This window comes from Cheilinus undulatus, linkage group 9 (genome assembly GCF_018320785.1).
Source record: "Cheilinus undulatus linkage group 9, ASM1832078v1, whole genome shotgun sequence".
In the NCBI taxonomy this organism is placed as follows: Eukaryota; Metazoa; Chordata; class Actinopteri; order Labriformes; family Labridae; genus Cheilinus; species Cheilinus undulatus.
The window spans coordinates 17,240,126-17,261,660 of NC_054873.1; the positions used below are offsets into that span (position 1 = coordinate 17,240,126).

The window sequence follows — 21,535 nt, forward strand, 5'->3', positions numbered from 1 at the left end:
CAATAATCATGCACTTTTTCCACCTCTAAGACTGTTATAGCTCATTATCAACAGTTTACCTGTGATAAGATAAAATTGATAAATCTGAAGAAAATGATCCCATTATCCCAATGAATGCAGCTTTACTATCCTGAGGAAAACAACATATTTGTTAAGATCTCAACAAAAACAACAGAAACTGACTCATTATCATGGGAAAAGTGTGCTAAATAAAAAGTACTGATGCATGTTTGCTTAGGATTTCAGTACACTTGAACCAAATAGACGAAAAAACTTGAAAATAAATAAAAATATGTATCTTAACGTAAGATGATAAGACCTAAGAGGGTGTTAAACTTTAAGAAAAAAACTTTTAAAAAATCACTTCTCCTAAGAATTTTTGGGATAAAATTCAAAACATGAATATGTTACTGTGTCAGCACACATTAAAAGTTAAGAAAAAGCAATACAAATCCCTTGCTGAGCAAAGTTTCTGAAATAAAATGGAGGGAAAAAGCCATGGTGCAAATGCACTGCTGAGGGGTTTGTATGAGGCACAATGGGAGGCAGGAGAAAAGAGAAAACTATTTACTACTGCAGAGGACTGTTTGGTGCATGTTAAACTTTGGCCAGCAGCCCATTGTCTCTGGTGTCTATCATTTAATAGGCTAGTTGACATAATGAATGAGCCAGACCCACCTTCTGCCACAGCAGAAAGGACCCCAGCCTTATCTGAATTGAGAAGCACATTAGAGCCACTCAGCCAATCAGGATGCAGCGCTGTGGCAAAGTGCAGGCCCGAAAGAGGAAGAGCAGGGAACTTTTGTTTTCCTCAGAGTTTAATGAAGTTGGCCTGGTCACTCGAGAAGGGATTAAAGGAGAATTTAGTGTCACTGAGCTGTGACTGCTGAAGAGGGCACTCAAGTGTTCGGGTCACTGTGTGAACAGGATGCTCTCAGTCCAGAGCTGCACCACAAGGAATATGGCCGGCTCTCCTCCGCCTTTGCCAGGCTTCGGAAACTCAGGAAAGAGTTTTTTGATTGAAAATCTGCTGCAGTCTCAGACGCCCTCTGCTCATCAGGAGGGGACAGCAGGTGTACACCTGAGACTGGCAGGGTATGAAGGTCCCAGGAGGAGTTGGGGCTCTGAGCATGGAGTCTACGAAAGCCAGGCCCACAGTCCTCAGCAGCTGAAAACCTTAGGACCATTTATGCCACACTCAGGTAAGCAGATATGTTTACATGAAAAAGGGATTTTAAACAAAATATGGCACCTACATAATGTCACTTCTTACGATTTATTTAGTTAAAGTTTCATTTTAACTGAACGACAGATTTAGTTGGGTTTCTGTGAAGAACTTCTTTAAATATAAAAATTATTACAATGTTTTTTTTCTAACTTGCTGGGTTCTGTTAAAACCAACATTGTATCAAAAATACTTAAATCATTTTTTTGTAAAAGATTTAGCGCTATAACTGACAGACTATTATTTTATATATAACTAGACAGTTTTTAAGAATCCCCATTGTCATAACTATTAAAATGTGCATCTAAACTTTTAGAAATGCAATATTTTGTATTTTTTGCCAGTATCCTACATTTCTCTTGGTCCTGCCAAAAAATCTATAAATTTCTTTGTACATGATTGATATCTATAGCCTATACCGGCAGATTTTTACAGCCAATAAAGCTGATGTTGGCAGATATTTATAAGCAATAGGCTGATATTTACAGCTGATATTATCTGATATCTACAGTCAACACAGCTCAATATTTATAAGCATTATATTAGTTAAAGTAATGAGGATAAACAAAGAAAAATGAGCTGAGTTTGGTCTGTTGGTCCTGCCCAGAACTCCACAAATGTATCTGTACATATGACTGATATTTATAGCCTATTGTAGGCTGATCTCTGCAGCCTATAAAAGACAATAATTACAACTAATGTTGGCAGATATTTAAAGCCTATAGGCGGTTTATAGTATCTGCTATGATCAGTCAAAATAGGTCAGTATTTACAGCTGAAATATTGGTTGTAAATATCGCCAGATATTTTTGTATCTTTAAATAATGACACGTTTTTCAGCTAATATTTACCTGTACCAAGATAATGCTGACAAAACCCAACACACATCTTACCACATGTTCACATTCACTACTGAGGAAAAAAGAAACTTTCAGGCCTCTTCAGAGAATTTATGAACTGTATGTTCAAATGTTTATCTAGCTCTGTGTGGATCTCAGTTTTCAGTGCTTCATTGTTATTATTGGCACTCGATTTCTTTATAATGTAACAGAAAATGGAATTTAAAAAACTAGTGATACTGATACATCAATATTACAGCACAGATTTCTTTCAGTCTTGATTAGGAATACTAACGGCTGCAAGACAGGCAGCAAAAATATAATAGTGCTAATTTTTTTTATCAATTTCCAAACTGAAGAAGTTATGATAGAAAACCCCTTTTCCTCATTGTTTTCTATTTAAATGCATAAATATTTTGTCACTTGAAAGGGTAATTTGGAGTATCTGTTGTGTGTTTATCTTTTAGTGCTGGATATTGTGAACATTGTGAATAGAAAAGATTTTAATGATGGGTTGTTTCCAAATAAAATTGGACAGTTTAATCTAAATATTAAATAACACGTTTGGATGGTTGTTGTTTTTAAAGTGAGACATATCTGCACCATGAGTGAAGTTACTCACTGAGTTAGACTTCCAACCTGTGACTGTAGGTGACCCTAAAGCAGGGGTGTCAAACTCACTTACAGTAGGAGCCAGATTCTGAATTTGAGAGCCTAACAGAGCCAACATCTAACCATAAACTGTTACTGCATTTTCACCAGGAATGAATCATGGAGGAAAAACTTAGCACTGATGTTAATGATGTTTTTTGAGATAAAAAAAAGACTTGAAATCTGACATAAAAATTCAGACTTATGAGTTCAAAAGGCCAAAACATGAAATCAAAAGTCAAACTAATGTTTTAGAAGGTAAATATATGAGATTTATAATTCAAAATCATGAGTTTTAAAGGTCAAAATATGAGATCAAAATAATATGTTAAAAAGGTCCAAATATGAGTTGTAATTTTTTTTTAATTGAGTCTAAAAGGTCATAATATGGGATTAAAAGTCAAAGTTAGGAGTTTAAAGGTCAAAATATGACTTAGTATTTAAAATCGTGAATCCAAAAGGTCAAAATATGAGATAAATGTCAAAATTATGAACTGAGAAAGTAAAAATATGAAACAAAAATTTAGTTTCATTTTTTTCCCCAGCATTTCTGACTTTTTATCTAATTATTATCACTTTTTCTAATTTTTATGACTTAACAAGTATATCTTAAATCATCAAGTTTAAGTTTACGTTTTTACACTGATGAAAACCTGAGGATCTCCCACCAGTGGGCCAGCTATAACAAAAATATGATATGATCTTGTATAACTGTACCAATGGCTAGATTTGACCCCTGGGCCTTGAGTTTGACATCCCTGCTCTAAGGGATGCATAGTTTTATCTTCATGCATCACCTAAAGCATTGTGTTTCAAACTTTTTTGCCAAAGGCCTAATTCCCAATGCACACCATACACATATCCATGCAAAACGCATCTTTAATACTTGTTATAATAGTCATTGTATAGTTGTAGTAATAAGGTTATACATTTCCATGGCAAACCTAGACTTGATACACTGAGAACCACTGACCTAAAGCCCAACACTGCTGTTAAAAGCACCTTGATCATAAGGAAAGAACAGTGAAAAATCAGATAAAGCAGAACTACAAACAAGCAGTGACCCCAGTACAGCTCCTTGTGGATTATAAACTTGTCTCACTGTTTTCTACACACTCATATCTGACTGTTCCTATCCATCTGTGCAGGTGTACTGAGCAGTGTTTTCCTGCAGAGCCCGCAGTATCTGCTGGCATGCTGCGGTGGGTCCAGCCCCCCTCCTGTCTTCTCCAGTGAGTGTTTTATGCCTCATCAGCGATGCCTCAGCTCCTCTCTAAGCATTAGCAGCAGGGTCTCCCATGCTCTCCACAGCTAATTACTGATGCAATGCCAAAGAGCTAATTCTCTGCTCAACTCTGCACAGCTCTATTCATAAGCATTCACGGCTGTTTGGGATGGGGAAAAGGGGTGGGTTGCAAGGCTTTTAAGATTCCCTGGGGCCCCCTATTTTGTACTTGCAAATGCACACTTTTACTAGTGCAAATATGCAAAGCCAATAAACATCGTGTCTTCTGTCATAGTAAGATTACAATAACAAGGTGTGGATTCTCAATGCTGATTCTTACAGCTTAACAATGCTTTTCGATAGTGACTTACAACAGCTTTCAATAAATTCTAATGCTTTTGGAATTTTAAAAACACCCAAAAAACCCACATTACAGCTAATTTTTCAAAATTTTCTCAAAAACTGTGCCTAAATTGTTTGATTTCACATCACTTATGGCTTAACCACTAGTACTATTAAACCCTATTAGCATGAATTAAGTGTAGCAGTTGCCACACTGTGGCATTGTCCCACAGCAATTGGAAGTTATTAGTTGCTGCAACCTAAGATGCCTGTCAAATGTTGTTGAAAATAGCACAAATCAGAAAGCCCCCATCACACAGGTCCCAGGAGTCCTCTTATTGGGGTGACACTTTCCCACAGTGCCCAGCAACGCAACAATGCCAAGTCTGGCCGTGACCAATTGGCACTTTCACTCTACCATCCACACGCGACCTCACTGCAATTTTTCACTGCAGCAATGAACTCCGTTTAGCACAAAAAGCTTGTCCATTTCTCTACAGAAGAGGGCCGAGCCAGGAACATCCCCCAGCTATTGTATGGCTAAAGAGCTCGGTTCACCGACCCCCCTCTTTTCTCCTGTCCTTCAACTCTCATTCCAGCCCATTGGAGGGCTCTTGACTAGGACATAAAGCATTCAATGAAAGTGACTTTTATAGACTTATTCGAGCTCATCTTCACATACAAACTGGCCTCATACCTGCAAGAGAAAAGATTTAGTGTTGGGCCACTGAGCCATCGAGTAATGGCATTTCCATTGAACGTCTCTATTGTTGGTGTCCCACAGGGCTCTATAGTCGTCCCACTAGAGTAGACACACACGATGCCCAGGAATGACCTGGTAATCAGCTATTTAAGTCGAAGCCATTGAGTCCCAATTGAGAAGTGAGAAGCATGTCCAAAGTGGTTATGTGCTCCCTAGAGGTGGTCTATGTGCAGATTTGTCGTACAGATTAAAAAGGCAACACTGAATGGATCGGATAAATTGTTCCACTTGACTTTTGTTGTGCATGCACCTGTGAGTGAAGTAGCGTGGGATTGCTCCTCACAGTTCATCAAATCCCTTTTTCTCAGCTCAAGTGGCTTTCTATTATCTTTAGTCACCCCCAGTTTGTTAAATTGGACAAATAGAAAAAAGAAATCAAAAGTGAGTGATAGAGTCAGTGCAACAACAACAGGCATGATCTTCTTTTGAAAAGACAGGAAATATGGTGGGGTTGGTAAAGCGTAAATACTGGTGCCTACTGAGGGGGATTTTGCCCATTTAAAGTACAACTGTGTAATACAGCTGAGAGATGATTTAGAGCCCAATCAGCTAATCCTCTGCTTTTTTTATTTCTAGAAAACTATATTTCCTTGGATTGTTATTGTACTGCTACTTTTAAGCTTTCTTTTGTTAATGGCAATGACATTACGGTTGATATAAACACACTTAAATGTTTTTTTTTCTTATTTATGTTTCAGAGGGAGGAAACATTCGCATGTGGTCTACTGATATGAGTCATAAAACGCGCAGGGGGATCCTCAGGAGGGCAGTGTTCTCTGAAGAACAACGAAAGGAGCTGGAGAGGACATTTCGGAGACAAAAATACATCAGCAAGACAGACCGGAACAAACTGGCAGCTGATCTAAGTCTCAAGGAGTCACAGGTAATAAGAGAATGAACTAAAGCAACCCATGTTTATGAGGCACATAGCAGTTTGACACTTTTTGGTTAAGAGCTCATATGTTTAAAAAAAAAACTGTATTGGCTATTTTTTGGCAAAACAGTTTCCTGTTCTTACCTGTGGTGTTCCTCAGGGCTCAACTTCAGCCCCACTTTTATTCTCTCTTTGCATGCTGCCACTGGATGCCATTATTAGGAAACATAAAGAACATATATTTTCACTGCTTTTCTGATGCCATTTATACTTAACTGTTTAAAGGAAATCAACTGGATGGCTCAAAATCTTTTGAATCTGAATCCATCAAATAATAGACCTCTTTTGGACCCCCTGCCCCTTCGGCAATGTATAAATAATGGTTTCCATCCATGTACCAGTTGTCTGTAATCGTTATGCTTGTATTTGTTGGACCACAGTGGTGCCTAGACAGGAAGACATTACCATCTCTATGCCACTAGCTAGACTTAAAACACATGGACCTCAGAAATAGAAAAAAACATCTCTATTCTTTGTCTTTTTTAGGTCAAGATTTGGTTTCAGAACCGACGAATGAAGTGGAGGAATTGTAAGGAGAAGGAGGTTCATAACAATCGCTCCCCAATGGACGAGCTCATGGCTCAAGGTCTCGCTCAAGAAGAGGACGAACCATCGCAGAATCACACTGACACAAAAACAGAGAAATCCCCGCTACAGAAAAGTGCCAGGGACACGTGAAATGACTTTTTAAAATTGGAAATAAAATTATGTAAAAAGTCTCCAATAATATGATGGTGAGTGTTTAACACTATGAAGACTAATAATGATATCATTAACCTTTCAAAGAATCTAATCATTTTGCTGAATCATACATTTTTTAAGGTTCAGCAGCTGTGTTATCATGTTAACATGGCTCACTGGTTCACTAGGAAGTCTACTGGCAATTACACTGATAGTACTTCCTGGAAAAAAAAAAACATTTCTTAGAATGAAAACGCAGTCAGATACAAATGAGTCATGTCATCTAATATGCTCACGTGTATGCATTTTTTCTTTTTTTTAATCATACATCAGGAAGCTTTACACTAATGCTCTGCTCTTTATAAAGAATGATTTTGAGGTCAGATTTTGCCTGACATATTTTGTAAATATTTTTTCATGATAAGACAGGCCTGAATAAACTGTAAATAAAGGGGTTTAATTGCTGATTTCAGTATTCCTTTTCTCTACATCACTTAACAGAACCATTTACATGTTAATGAGTACTTTCTTAAATATACCATTCTGTAAATATGTACAGCTTGTGCCTCCCATTGATATACCAAAATCTTTGATCCTCATTACTTTCTTGATATCAGAAAAATGATACAGTCTCTTTTATTCTAATAATTTTTGGTAAAGAAAGTCCCAGATTTAAAAATTAGAGATCTTGAGTCATATCTTTAACACACGCATCTAACAAGCCAAAAAACAGCAGCAATGGTCCATTCAAATGTGCAAGTTGGTTCAACTGGATATTAATAATAGGATATGTTATTATTAAATCATAGGACAATATATATAAAGATATATAATAATTTAAAATATATTTAAAATACATTACTATATATATTAAGAAGAATTATATACACAGTGCTTAACAAATTTATTAGACCACCACTCAAAGTAAGGTTTATGCCACAGCTGCCCTAAATGAACAGCATTGGTAATTACCAAAATCATTTTTTATGTTTCTGCAATGGTTAATACATCAATATGTAAAAGCTCTTTAAACCAAATGATATTTTTAATGTTAAAATATAATTATTATTGTTATCCATGAATTTTCAAATTGACTGATTTATAAAAAAATGAAAAAAATAGTCAAGAACATTATTATTTCTTGATTAATATGTCAAATTACAGTTATTTACTTGCATTCCTGAACAGAAAAATTAGTTTTAGTAGTTGAATGTTATGCTTGATTAATTTCTGACCTCTCAGAGAAGCACAGTGAGCCGGCTCAAATTTGTGTTTAAAAAGGTGAATTCAGTTTGAAATTCCTCATTCCTGTTCAAAATGGTAAAACGTGGAGAGCTCACTGAAAATGAAAGAGGCCGCATTAAAGCACCTCATGATGCTGGATGGTCTCTGAAACAGGTGGTCTAATAAATTTGTTAAGCACTGTACATATATTATATTTTTAGATAATAATATATATGTTATAATAATACATATGTTATTATTAAATCATAGGACAATATATATAAAAAATATATAACAATTTATAATATATATAAAAATACATTATTGTATTTAATAAAAACCTTATTATATACCATAAGAAGAATTACACATATATATATTAATGATATATGAATAATAATACATATGTTATTATTAAATCAAAGGACAACATAATAAATGGTATAATGAGTGTTCTTGCTTGGTTATCAAGGAAAATGCAGAGAATAATGATAGTTTTACAGTGTGTATTTTTCAGCTCAAACGATACAAAAATTTAGAAACCTCTCTCCCCCAAAAAAGACAAAATCTGAAGTTTTAACAGTGGTGCTTTAAAAATAACTTAATATTTTCTATAACGTAAATGCTTTACCTATTTTGAAAATATAGGCATTTCTATAAAGTGCAATATTGTAAACTTAAGAGTCTGCAGCTTTTAATGTGATTATGTAACTGCACATCCTGATTGTGATAGATACTAGATTAATTGTGCAGCACTACTGAGTATTGGAAGACATCGAAAGGCATACTGTTGCCAGTGGATGTTTGTGGCTTATACAGCGTGCAGGAGTTTATTTTCAATATTTAACAATACTTTTTTTTTAAATAACCCAATATTGAGTCCTAATGGCAGTGATCCCAAAACAACAGTTTAGGGGCCAGGTCTGGCTTACCAGTATTATCTGGCCTTCAAAGACCCTTGCCAAAATTTTGAACAAAATCAAGCTGGCCATAATTTTAGACAGAGATTAAAGTTAAACAATCATGTCAAAGTTTTTCCATTTTGCCTATTCTAACCATCTACAGCTTGTTTATGGCGCTCTATAAATAAAAAAAATAGCACATTGCAGTTTGTGTATGAGGAAGTACTGTCAATCAACAGTAGGTGGAATTGTGACAAAGAGAGATGCTGATATGTAAAGTTGATCAAGACAGAGCCAATATTCATTGTGTTAAAAAAAAAAAAAAAAAAAAAGGATGTATTTTTTACGAGTTGCTACTGGCTTCTTACAGTGGTTGGTGCAACATCAAATCCATGAAATTAACATTTAAATGTGTAGAGGGGCAGACCCTGCGATACATGTCAAATTTGAAGTAAAACTGCATTTCATTTCAGAATTAGGCCAACTTCCTGTGAAACCGGCGAGATATTGAATGCTCTCCATCACCAGTAAGGCATCCTTTAATAAGACATGCCAGTGTTGCAGACAAATATTGAGGCCTTTCTACCCAAATCTAAGCTTGAAAGGTTCACCTCAGTGATGGGAATAAAGAAATGGCCCAATTGTGTCACTTCTTGTTGCCAATAGGGGGCACTACAGCAAAATGAAAAAAACCTTTGAGTGTGTAGAGGGACAGCCTTTGATCATACATGTGAAATTTGAATGAAATCATACGTTTCATATCAGTTACGGCAACCTTTTGTGAAATTGGTGAGATATCTAAATGCTCACCAGCGCAAGTGGAGCGCCAGGAAATAAAACATTTCTACATTGTGGACAATTATTGATGACTTCGTTATAAATCTAACCTTTATAAGTTCAGCATGTTGAAGAACACAGAATGATGTAAACGAAATTTACTACAGGTTAAAAGTCATTTGGCACCATCAAAGTCGCATTATTTTGACACTGAAATGAAGCTGGTGGACTTCCTGATAGGATCTGGGCATACAGTCATGGACTAAAGTATTGGCACCCCTAGAATTTTTCCAGAAAATACAGTTTCTCCAAAAAATTGTGACAATTACAAATGTATGCAGTATACACGTGTAAATTTCATTTATGTGCATTGGAATAACAAATGACAAAATTACTGGCACCTTTTTAAAACTGTAGGTAAATCATTTTATTTCAAGCATGTGATGCTCATTTAAACTCACCTGTGGCAGTAACAGGTGCTGACAATGTAGAAAACACAGCTGAAGCCAGTTAGAATGTATAATAGTTGACTCAACCTTTGTGTTGTGTGCCTGTGTGTGTCACACCAAGCATGGAGAAGAGAAAGAAGAGCCCAGAATTGTCTGAGGACAATTGTGCAAAATTGTGGAAAATATAAACAATCTCAAGGTTTCAAGATCATCTCCAGAGATCTTGAAATTCCTTTGTCCACTGTGTGTAATGTAATCAAGAAGTTTACAACCCATGGACAATGCAGGATAGTTGGAATGGTGGATAAACATCCTCAGTCAACTTCCACACAAATTCAAGCTTTCCTGTAGACTCAGGGTGCAAAAGTCACTCTACTGTTTACAGAAAATGGAATGAGGCCTACAAAGAAAAGAACACAGTACCTACAGTCAAACATGGTGGAGTTTCAAAGATGTTTTGGGGTTGTTTTGCTGCCTCTGGCACTGGGTGCCTTGACTGTGTGCAAGGAATCATGAAATTTGGAGACTAACAAAAGATTTTGGGCTGCAATGTAGGGCCTAATGTCAGAAAGCTGGGTCTGCGTCAGAGGTCATGGGTGTTCCAGCAGGACAATGACCCGAAACATACCTCAAAAAGCACAATGAAAGGGTTGGAGACAAAGCGCTGGAGAGTTCTGGAGTGGCCAGCAATGGGTCCAGATCTAAATCCCATTGAACACCAATGGAGAGATCTCAAAATGTTGTTGCAAGAAGGCACCCTTCAAATCTGAGAGACCTGGAGCAGTTTGCTAACGAAGTGGTCCAAAATTTCAGTTCAGAGGTGTAAGAAGCTTGTTGATGGTTATAGGAAGTGGTACCCTTACTGTTTGACTTTCACTAGTTTTGGCATTAATCAACTCTACTCCCCATTCCATTTACAAAAAAAATGACCAAAAGCAGCATTGGACTTATGCTAATTTTTATTTTTTTAACCTTTTCATGCTCAAACGGGACATTGATTACAAAGATCATTAAAACATAACGCCTTCATTTAAATACATTATACGGATGCAAACACATAAAAAACATAAGTGGAGCCAAAAGAAATTCTACAAACAAGTCAAAGCTGATCAAACAAGATGCAAAGAATTCACACATTACTGTGTTGCTTTCCTGTCAACAGTCCGATCCAGGGAGAGAAGTGCATTTCAGGACTTTGAGATAACTTTTGACTTTGTGAGAGTCCCTGTGAAAACAGTAGAGAAGGTCATGATGGTCCATCTGGTCGAGTTTTCCTTTTTTGTAGAAGGATAATGCAGCAGAGGAGGGTAGAGTTTCAGGAGTGACGTAACCAACACTGTCATCAAGCATTCCCAAAAGCTTCATCTTAATTGGATGGAAGGAAAATTATCAGTGGAAAATGAAAAAAGTGATCATTTCAATAAGCAAAATTTGTTAGGAAGACAAAAGATGAAGCTAAACGCTGTGCTTAGCACCCAGTTCCTACCTTTTCAGCCATTTTTTTCACTCCACCCCTCAGCTCATGCACTATATCACGGATCTCCAGCGCTTTATTGAAGCTGTAGTGGTTGAAGTCTTGATTCAGATCCTGAGACATGCTGTGGTAGAGCTGTGACAGGGGGTCATCCCAGGCTTCCAGCAGCCTCCGGATCACCTCTGTCAGCTGTTCTCTCTGCACAAAAAAAGACAGTTGAATAACTCCGTGGTCCTGCATCTCATGTAGATGATACAAGACAAAGATCACGAGCCACAGCTCAGCATGCAATGTTTTAACTATTGTGCCACTTGAGTTTGTTATATTTGGCTCTGTACCCCTACATGATTGCACATGAGGGAAACCAAAGATTTAATTGGCTTTAATAAAAGTTTTGAATGCATTACACAAATGAACTCTGATTTATTTCAGGCCCAATATATACATTTTTTCATGTATTCTAATATAACAGGTATTACTACTTACCCCCAGCCTCTGGGCATTTTCCTTATCTGCTGGAGTTAGTATGCCATGTGTGTGGCACTTCCCTTTAGCTATTACATTCTTGGTGGGAAAGAAATATCTTTCCTGTGAAGATGGATACAAATTGATATTAGAAATGGATAACTGCATGATTCATGCTAAATAAATGGTGATGTGACAGATGTTGATGGCAGAGAAAACTCACCAATTCAGAGTGCAGATCACTGGAGATGCTGTGCATTCTTGAAGACTGTAGAATGACCCTGTCAAAGAGATCAGCCAAGGCAGCAACATGACATCCAGCCAGTCCATGAGAGCATATTGGTGCAGATCCAACCTTCATGGAAACCTCCAAGTATGCCAATGTTAGAACAACCAAAAGTACTAAAGAGAAAAAAGTATCTCAATTATAAATCCTTGAACAAAAAGTCTGGACTTAGTTCTTTAATTTTGTCATCTTACCCTTTTTCATGGTTCCTCTTAGAGTTGAGCACCAGATTAAGAGTAGAACTCTTTTCACACCAGAGCTGCTCCTGTAGAAGCTCACTCAAACAATGATGACGTTGCCGATTTAACATCTACGTTTATCCAGGATAATGATAGTGATTTTTCTGTATGTACGTCACACATTATGCTTGGTTTAGTTATCTGCTCATCCATGAAAAGACAGATTTAACCCAGGCAGAAATATATTTTACATTTAAAACCATTTAAAGTAACAAATAAAAGCTGTTATTATTACATATATGAAATGCTTAAGCTCCTTGAGCTCAGCTATTTAGACACTAACAAACAGAAGTGTTAGCAGGCTCTCTGATTTGCAAAAAGCATCAATATTTGTCACACACTTTCACAGTCGTTGGCAGTTGATTATATGAAAACACAATGTAGGGCATTAGAATATTTTGCCGTACAGTTTGATACTCAATTTTTACTTTCACTTTTAAATGTGTTAGGACTGCAGCACAACAGAATGGCACCCGTTTTAGCTCACTATTCAGCATTCTATCTTCAGCTACTCTGCCTGGAAATGAAAATGAGGCCATTCAGATGTAAAATGAGTGATTCATCCCACGTAAGTCCTACATAAGGTCTATAACACAGGGCATCTACAGTGAGCATAGTCATGAGTCCTTGTTATCAGCTGTACTTGGTAAATGTGAGGAGGACTTTGTTTTAAATCATGACAAAAACAGCTTAATAAAGTTCAATATCAGGTGAGGGTGTTATACTGATGATGTTTGCTTGTTTTGTTCAGATTCAGAGGCAAATTTAAAAGCCTTCCATGACTTTCTAAACATTATTAACCAAAACATAAAATTGTCTCTGGATTACAGTAAGGGCATTATTAATGCCCTGGACATTACAGTCTTTAAAGATAATCTAGGGACGTTAAACACATCCATCTTCAGAAAACCCTCAGACAGAAATAGGGATGTGTGTGGTTAAAATGTTTAAATTGGTTTACAAAATTAGCTGGCTCAGAACTTAGGAGTTGGTTAAACTGATTACCTATCATTTTTTGTAAACAGAGGCTTAAAATCCCAGTCCAATACTGTTTCACCACTAGGTGCCGCTGTAGCTTCAGTTAATGGCCACCACCTTACTGTCTGAGCTTTCCCTTGGCACTTCACCTGACGTAAATATAAGAAGCTTAGCGGTTAGCTTGTAGTTGGAACAGCGCAGTATGACAGTTGTTTAGTCAGGGGTTCTAAACCTTTTCAGCCCGCGACCCCCAAAACAAAGGTGCCAGAGACCGGGGACCCCCACTTTACCTGAAGGCGGTTAAACACACTCATGCATATTCAATATAGTCATGTGCAGACAAGGCTGCCCATAAGGGGTGGGGGTAAATTGGAGAGCATTCTGGGGGCCAGCCATACTGGGGCCCCATGGAGTCATTACAGAGTTATGTTGTGATAGCAATACTTTTTTCCTGAATAATTACAACTCTTATCAAAGCAAAACAAATTTTTATTTATTTAATCCATAGCCATCTTAAAAATGTAAATGCCTCTTCTTTAAAAGACTGAAAATGGGTTAAAGTGGTGGTAGTTGATTAAAGTAGCAAAAAGTGGTAAAAGGGGTTAACAGTGGCAATATTAGCTATAACAAGTGGCAGTTTTGGTGGAAAAAAAATGTGAAATTAGATTAGAAAGTGGTGGAAATGACTTTAAAGGGGAAAATGGGTGAAGGTGGTGAAATAGGATTTTATAAGTGGGGAAAATGGGTCTAAACTGGCAAAAACTGGCATAACAATAAGTGAATGCAGTAAAAATGGGCATAAATGGGCGTTAAAAAGTGGTGAAAAAGGGTTAATTGTGGCAATAATGGGTCAACAGAGGCAACGATAAGTGGAAAGAGGAAAGAATTTGTTTTGAAGTGGCAGAAATGGGCAGAAAAGTGAGGGAAAGGGTTTTGAAGTGACAAAATGGCTTAAATTTTAAGAAATGGGCAGAAGAGGTGGTGAAATGGGATTAAAAATGGCAGAAATAGGTTAGGAGTGGCAAAAATGTGTCAAAAATGGCGGGAAAGTGATAAAAACAGGTTTAAAAGTGGCAAAACTGGTGTAAAATTGCAAAAATGGGTATAAAGAGGCAAAATGGCTCAAATTGCACAAAATTTATGAAAAGCTGCAAACATTGGCTAAACTGTGTGGGGAAAAGGGGTTAAAAAGTGGAACAAATAAATATTTTTAACATTAGAACCCAAAGAATTGGAAGGCCCAGTCTGTGGTTTGCCAGGGGCCCAGCCAAGTCTGTCAACATGCTGGTGTGCAGACTTACTTTTTACAGATTTTTTTAAACATTACTTTAATTTCGGTGTAAATCTCATCAAATGACTGTTTTTTTTTTTTTTTACATCTACCATTTTTATTTATATATTTTCATAAAAATTGATGAAACATACAATTTTACATAGTTTAAAAAATATCTTATAAAGGCATCTGGCAAACCCCTCTCAGTGTCTCGCGCCTCCAAGGGGGTCCTGACTGCCACATTGAGAACCACTGGTTTAAGTAGAAAATGGAAATAAAGTGGTGTGTAGGCTGTCAAGGGTTGAGCTCATGTACAGACCTTAATTTTTTGCGGCATGTCCTGTGGTCTGATTAAATTAAAACTTTTGGCTGTAACGACCGTTCTGAGGAAGAAGTGAGAAGCTTGCAAGCCTGCGAACACCATACCAACTGTGAAGTACATGGGTGGCAGCATCATGATGTGGGGGTGGTTTACTTCAGGAGGGACTGGGGCACTCCATAAAATATATGGCATCATGAGGAAAGAACATTATGTAGAAATACTGAAGCAATATCTCAAGACATCAGCCAGGAGGTTAAAGCTTGAGCGTAAATGGGTCTTCCAAATGAACAATGACCCTGAAAGCGTATCACCAAATTAGTTACAAAGTGGCTTAAGGACAACAAAGTCAGTGTTTTGGAGTGGCCATCACAAACCCTGATCTCTATCCTACAGAAAATCTGTGGAAAGAGCTGAAGAAGCGTGTGCAAGCAAGTCGGCCTACAAACCTGACTCAGTTGCACCAGTTCTGTCTGGATGGGCCAAAATTCCAACAAACTCTTGTGAGAAGCTTGTAGAAGGATGCCCAAAATGTTTGACCCAAATCATACAATTTAAAGACAATGCTACCAAATACTAAGGAAATGCATTTTAACTTCTGACTTTGAAGAAAGTAATAAAAAGATTCCCTGTCATTATTCTGGCATTTAGCATGGAAATAATTTTGGTATGCCTGACTGACCTAAAACAGAAAGGTTATTTGTCTTTTTATACAGTAAATGTAAACCTCTTTAGGTGCTATTTTACATCTCCATTGACCCGTATTATCTCCATCTGCTGGAGGTTTTAGATGTTTACACCCTCTGCAGTCCATTACCTGTCCACTTTAAAAGAACCCACAGCTTCCTGTTTGTTTGACTTCCTGATGAAGGCCTGATGTCGAAACGCATCAAAGTGTGTTTTAAAGGTCACTATATAACCATGCCAGGAAAATAAACGCATGTTAATGTTTGAAGACAGTGCTTTGGATTTTTTTCTTGTTTATTTTTCTACTTCTAACATTATTCTCTTATCAAAATGCACTTTTATTAGAGTTTCCAGGTTTCATTTAAGTTTACCAAGCATCCAACTTTTGATAGCTTTGGGATGTCTGGGGTTTCACGAATTTTACCTGTTAAATTTGTTCAAGTTTTTCTTTGTAGTCTTGTAACGTGTTAGAAAAAATAAATAAGATAAAGATTCTTAAGACTGGAAATAATTAAATTAGAAAAGTCTTTTTTTGTTTTTGGCAAAGTGGCGGCGACCTATCTTACAGACACTGCATGCATGTTTTAATTTTAATGTGAAATTGTATGTGGTCCCTGATTGCTTGAAAAGAGTGCCACCTTGTGGTAAAATGACTAAAAAAAACATCAGAATTTAGTGTCACCCTCTTATGAAAGACAAACACAAATAAAAGTCACAAAGCACAAATCCACAGAACATATATTTTATTGCCATCTTTTCTGCTCAACATACATATAAAAGATGTCATAAATACATCAATATCATTATAGAAAATACTGTATAATATACAAACAATTTACATCAGTTAATATTTACAGGTTTGAGTGCATTTCTATCACTGTGTGCTGTCAGAGCAGGGAAGAGGTAGTGAGCTTCTAAGGAGACAAAAGGTTTTCCCAGCTCTGGTCTTGCACTGATTTACATTAACTTTAAAAATTTTATGTAACCCAAATGCCAAGAATCTCTCCATCCCTAGATATGTGTGAGGTGTGGGATCCTTTTACTTTTTTTGATTCCACATTTTAAACATGGATTCAGATCCTCAAGTATCCACTGATTCAGCATCTGTGGTGCTTCCACTTGCGAGTGGCCACTGCAATGTTGGCGTCTTTTTTGTGCCAAGGGAAGAGATTGGTTAAAGCGAGGCTGCCGTCAGATTGCACAGAACCCGTCAGAACATAAAGCTGTGATCGTCCGGGACGCGCAACAACATTGGCACATCGGAGGTTGACCAGGAGCCACTGCTGGAGGAGGTGGCGGGTGTCGTAAGGTAGCAGAGGACCCTGACGGATAAACTCAACACGCCCATCAATCTCAAATTCTGGCTCTCCTGTGGGTAGGCGATGGCGATGAATTTTGGCTGTCACAGCTGAGGGAGGGAAAATTGAAAAATGAATGAACTGTTTGGAAACATTAAAGAACAGGCAAATGGGAAAAATTATAAATCAAAGCCTACTGAAAGAGTTGTAACTTACCAAAGTCATTCTGACAAAATGCATCCAGGACTGTTTTCATTGCAGGAGCCTCTTCCACAGCAGGACAGTTCTGACAGGCAGGTTTGGGCAAATCTGTAACAATAAAGGGCATGATCTTATAAAACTTCAGAGCCAATAAATTGAATGTAGGACATTTGAAAGAGCCGTTTCAATGATAATGCTGTAGGGTAATAGAGAGCTGGTATCTGGTCTATGCTTACCTTTGGCAACATGGCTAAATTTAGCATGAGGAGAAAGGCACATGTCTTCCTCAGCTGGAAAGCGGTCACAGTCAAGTGCCTCAGGCCAAGGGTGACCCTGACAGGCGAGCACTGGGGCGCAGCTGTCCCTGACTGCAATGCATAGACTTCGGCAAGGCTGGATAAAACTAGAGGGAAAAGCAGAGAAAAGTTACATAATGACCTACATGTGAGGAAGATTTCAAAGAACACAGAGAGTGAAAAGGAAAATAAATGTAAAATATCCTTACGTGTCGAGACAGACCGGGGCGATGAGAGAGCAGAGGAAGGCCTGGGCTTGAGGGTGGCAGCCAGTCTGGAGCAGAGGCCTCCAGTCCTCTGAACGAGGAACCACTTCACCTTCCAGGTTACTGTGACCCAAAAAGTTAGGGAGCCGCATCTCAGAGTATCCAACGTCTTTGCAGACTTTCATCTGGTTAGGGATAGTGACGCAGCGGGTGGACTGGCCCAAATCAAATGCCATCAAAGGACATGCAACAGCCAGAAGAGCCATAGTGAAAAACACAGCCATCATGAAGGGTTTGAAAAAGTCCGCAACTAGAGGTAGATGAATGAGCTTTCTCTGGGGTTGCTTGTCAGGAGTCTCTTCTGTCCTTGAATGGCTTTCTAAGTGCTGCTGCTAGCTTTATATACAGCAAGGTCAGCCAGCCCCATCAGTCTGTGAGTCTGTTATCAAGAATCTATCAAAGGCACAGAGACGATGCGTTTGGAGACAACGGCTTGTTTTGTGATGACTGCAGACAGGAGCGGGGGAGGCAGAAAGCAGATGGAGGGTCTTTGTAAGGGGGGACGGGGGGGGGCAATCACAAGCCAGCTTTCACTGAATGGAGCACAGCCACATACAGCTGAATCTGTTTTATTTGGATCCATAAAGTGAAAAAGTCACAAAGATAAAATGGGAATCAAAAATAGTGCTTGTTTAAAAAAAAAGAACCCAGGTGATTTACATTTGTGTCTAATGCAATAGTAGTGATGCTACACAACATTTTATGTGCAATATAATATCTGGTGCAGGAGCATCTCCTGTGCTGTAATTTTTAAAAGGGCATTTCATGTGCAGTGTTTCCTATGTTGCATATTTCAATGTGTAATTTTATCCGTGTAATGTGCAATAATTTCCAAAGGTTCTGCACCTACTTCTTGGCCTGAGTGGTGTTTTTTTTTTTAGCCCTCTCAGTGTTTTAGACACATTCTGCCCAGTAAGTGAAAAATGAATTAGACTTTGTTACACCCACGAATATTTAGAAAATTAGTGACTCAATGACACTTGGCTGAGTTTCACAAACTGCATCTCAGAAATTTCCTATGAATGGAAAGCTGAGGTTTTCAGCAGACAGACAGGCAGTCTCCTTCATATTGCTAGTCTCTTTCATGTGTCCCAGTGTCCTAATTGGAGGGGTTTCATCTGCAGAGCCTCTGGTTCTCATTAGCAAAGCATCGTCTCTCCTGGCTCACCTGGCTTTGATCTGCCAATAACACAAACTGGGATCCCCATGCAAAATACTATTAGCCTAGCTACTCTGCTGTTTGATGCATCAGCAGAGAAAATTCTCTGCAGAACATGGGGAACATTATAAAATCTAATACCTACTAAGCAGTATTGATCAAATGTTCACAGTTTCAGTGTAATTCTGTGTTTTAGCTTTAATAAAAGCATTTATTTTTTCAGATAGGACTTGAGGAGCATCAACCTTGACCTACAGAACATTTATCTGAGAAGTTAATTGTTTTTTTAAGTAGTACAACTAAAAATGAAGAATATATTTCAAGAATTAAAATCATTGTCTAATTTAGTGGTTCTCAAGTGGAGGGTCAGGACCAAAAACTGGGTCACAAAGCCCTTTTAATTGGTCGAGAAGGTGTGCCTGGAAAAAAATGTACAGCAACAGTCTACAAAATGCTTTTAAACATGCTTGTTTTGTCCTGTCTCTTGGTTTTTCCTGAGGTCCAAACTGTACAAATCTTAACTGAATAAAGCTGATCGGTCGAAAGATATCAGAAGTTTGTGTCACAGTTTCTCTTTGTTGAGTCCATTGTGGGTCCTGAGGCTTCCACCAGTTGAGAACCAGTGGTCTAATTTGTAGGAAAGGGCATCTAATTCAGGGATGGAAAACTTCGATGGATGAGAGGGCCCTATAATTTTTATTCTCACAAGCAGATGGGCCAAATTGTTACAAACTCTCAAATTAACAATTGTAATTACTTTTAATTTAACAAAAGAAACAAATACATAGCCTTTATCATGCAAATGCAGACAGAAATGTTTAATTTACTTAGTTTAACACAGAATTTAAGCCATTAAAAAAGTCTAGTATATAGTGCAATAAACGTAATTATTTTAGTATTTTCTACTTGCACATCTGTTTTTTCACCCACATTTATTTAATGACATGGCACAGTTAATATATCACTTATTATACAAACATATACTAGTTATCAAATATAATTATAGGAATGTGTCTATTTTTCATGTTTGCATGGCAGATTGTATTTGTTTTCCTCATTTTCACAGTTTCTAAATATTTGAAATTAACTCGAGAGCCACATGAGCGTGGAGGAGGGCCCCTGTAGCCTCTGGGCTGCCAGCTGCCCATCACTGATATAATCAGATGTAATATATATGGTACAATTATGTCACAGCTCCAGATAATCCTCCTATTGTTACCCCATAACAAGAAAAAAGAAGGCCTGACTAGCTTGAAGTGACTGTAAGTGGCTGCAAGCTACATTAAGTTTCTTGACTAGGTAAAGGTGTAACTTTACAAAACTAGGGTACATTTTTCTTACTGTACTGGCAGCTATTTTTTTTTTACCATTTTCAAGAAATTTAAGCCTTTTTTAATCTTTATTTTCTTGAAAAAAGGCATTAATCTGACTATCACGCATATTGAGTATAATTTTCAGCTTTTGTCAAGGGGACTAATAAACACTAAAACATTAATGCATGACTGCCAGGCATAGAAATTTCATGACATTTCCTAAATTTGTGTACGATCTGTCCAAACACAACTAAAGTTGAGAAAGTAGAATGAGTCTTTACTTATATTAATTTCATCACTTGGCTGATAAAGATAAAGGAGATTTTTTTGACTAAATCAAAGGACTTTTTATTGACCAAAACTGGACTAAAAAGTTTGAGTTTTCCTCAACTGAAACTATGCGGATTGAAAATGACTCAAACGTGTCAAAAATTAAAGAATATTTTAATTCAAAGACAGACTTAATTCAAAATAGTTGTCAAAATTACCACTGCTCAAAAAAACAGTGGGTCTTGCAGTTTTTACTTGAACAAAGCATACATAACCAATGAAGTATTGAGCTTCTGTGGTCAGGCAGACGCATCAGGGCTCAGTCACAAAATGACAGTACCCATTCAAGACGAGATCTTGCCACGAGATGCAGACACAAGTGCTAATTTGTCTCATTCGCTCTGTCTTTGTGTTTAAGCCTCTTAATTTAACAATGGAACTACAAACCAGCATCATCGAATTTGTTTGGATGTCGTCTGTCTGCAGATTTAGATGTGTATCTGTGACTGATGCCTGCAGGCCCCTGGAGGACTTTCTCTCATGAATCAGAGGTCTCTATTACAGCCAGCCTGCCACGGTCATTGTGGCCCTCCTCTCTGTGCCTGAGTACTACCAGCCCTGTCTGCAGAAAGGGCCATCCCTCTCACAGCCAGCTCGAGCCTTTCCCCGGCCCCAGCTCAGCCAACTTTTACAGCCTGATCTGATGAGCGGAGGCTGGTTCCAGGTCGGGTAGACGAGTAGAGCCCGCAAAAAAGGGGGACTAACTGGGCAATTAGAGTCACAGACCAATTTGGGAGAACAATAGGGCCACACATTTAACAAGCTCCCCCTGCCAGGAGCCCAGCAGGGGTCTGTTGTTGAGCCTAATGGCTGCCCCGTAGACACTCTGTCTGTGTTGGTAATGTGTGGCTTGCCCCTGCCTCGGTTAATGAGAAGGTGATAGAGTATGAGCTGAAAAACAGGGCACCTGTCTGTCAAACACAACTCTGGTTGAAAACT

At 37.9% G+C, this 21,535-nt stretch overlaps 3 protein-coding genes across 3 annotated transcripts; 1 reads left to right on the plus strand and 2 right to left on the minus strand.

Moving 5' to 3' along the window:
• Window positions 1-928: 928 nt before the first annotated feature.
• On the plus strand, window positions 929-6,657 carry dbx2 (developing brain homeobox 2). Its single transcript, XM_041794749.1, has 4 exons — window positions 929-1,202; window positions 3,864-3,947; window positions 5,744-5,928; window positions 6,466-6,657. Exons 1-4 carry the CDS (start codon window positions 929-931, stop codon window positions 6,655-6,657), a joined length of 735 nt encoding a protein of 244 aa, XP_041650683.1.
• Window positions 6,658-11,167: 4,510 nt separating this feature from the next.
• LOC121514454 (prolactin-like) lies at window positions 11,168-12,441 on the minus strand. The gene is made up of 5 exons (XM_041794564.1): window positions 12,432-12,441; window positions 12,175-12,353; window positions 11,973-12,074; window positions 11,499-11,684; window positions 11,168-11,377 (listed from the first exon to the last, which is right to left on the minus strand). Exons 1-5 carry the CDS (start codon window positions 12,439-12,441, stop codon window positions 11,168-11,170), a joined length of 687 nt encoding a protein of 228 aa, XP_041650498.1.
• A 4,389-nt stretch (window positions 12,442-16,830) lies between these two features.
• On the minus strand, window positions 16,831-18,018 carry szl (sizzled). Its single transcript, XM_041796535.1, has 4 exons — window positions 17,738-18,018; window positions 17,469-17,635; window positions 17,248-17,340; window positions 16,831-17,141 (listed from the first exon to the last, which is right to left on the minus strand). The coding sequence occupies exons 1-4, from the start codon at window positions 18,016-18,018 to the stop codon at window positions 16,831-16,833; spliced, it is 852 nt and encodes a 283-aa protein (XP_041652469.1).
• Between the last annotated feature and the right edge of the window lie 3,517 nt (window positions 18,019-21,535).

Bases quoted from the DNA above. Each gene is read 5' to 3' on its own strand.
- szl (XM_041796535.1), bottom strand. From the start codon at position 18,018: ATGGCTGTGTTTTTCACTATGGCTCTTCTGGCTGTTGCATGTCCTTTG. The intron at 17,636-17,737 runs GTAAGGATATTT...TTTTCCCTCTAG, and splicing joins GCCCCGGTCTGTCTCGACAC to TTTTATCCAGCCTTGCCGAA. The intron at 17,142-17,247 runs GTAAGTTACAAC...TCCCTCCCTCAG, and splicing joins ATTTTGTCAGAATGACTTTG to CTGTGACAGCCAAAATTCAT.
- LOC121514454 (XM_041794564.1), bottom strand. The intron at 12,075-12,174 runs GTGAGTTTTCTC...CCATCTTCACAG, and splicing joins GTGATCTGCACTCTGAATTG to GAAAGATATTTCTTTCCCAC. The intron at 11,378-11,498 runs GTAGGAACTGGG...CATCCAATTAAG, and splicing joins TGAAAAAAATGGCTGAAAAG to ATGAAGCTTTTGGGAATGCT.
- dbx2 (XM_041794749.1), top strand. From the start codon at position 929: ATGCTCTCAGTCCAGAGCTGCACCACAAGGAATATGGCCGGCTCTCCT. The intron at 3,948-5,743 runs GTGAGTGTTTTA...TTTATGTTTCAG, and splicing joins CCCCCCTCCTGTCTTCTCCA to AGGGAGGAAACATTCGCATG. The intron at 5,929-6,465 runs GTAATAAGAGAA...TGTCTTTTTTAG, and splicing joins TAAGTCTCAAGGAGTCACAG to GTCAAGATTTGGTTTCAGAA.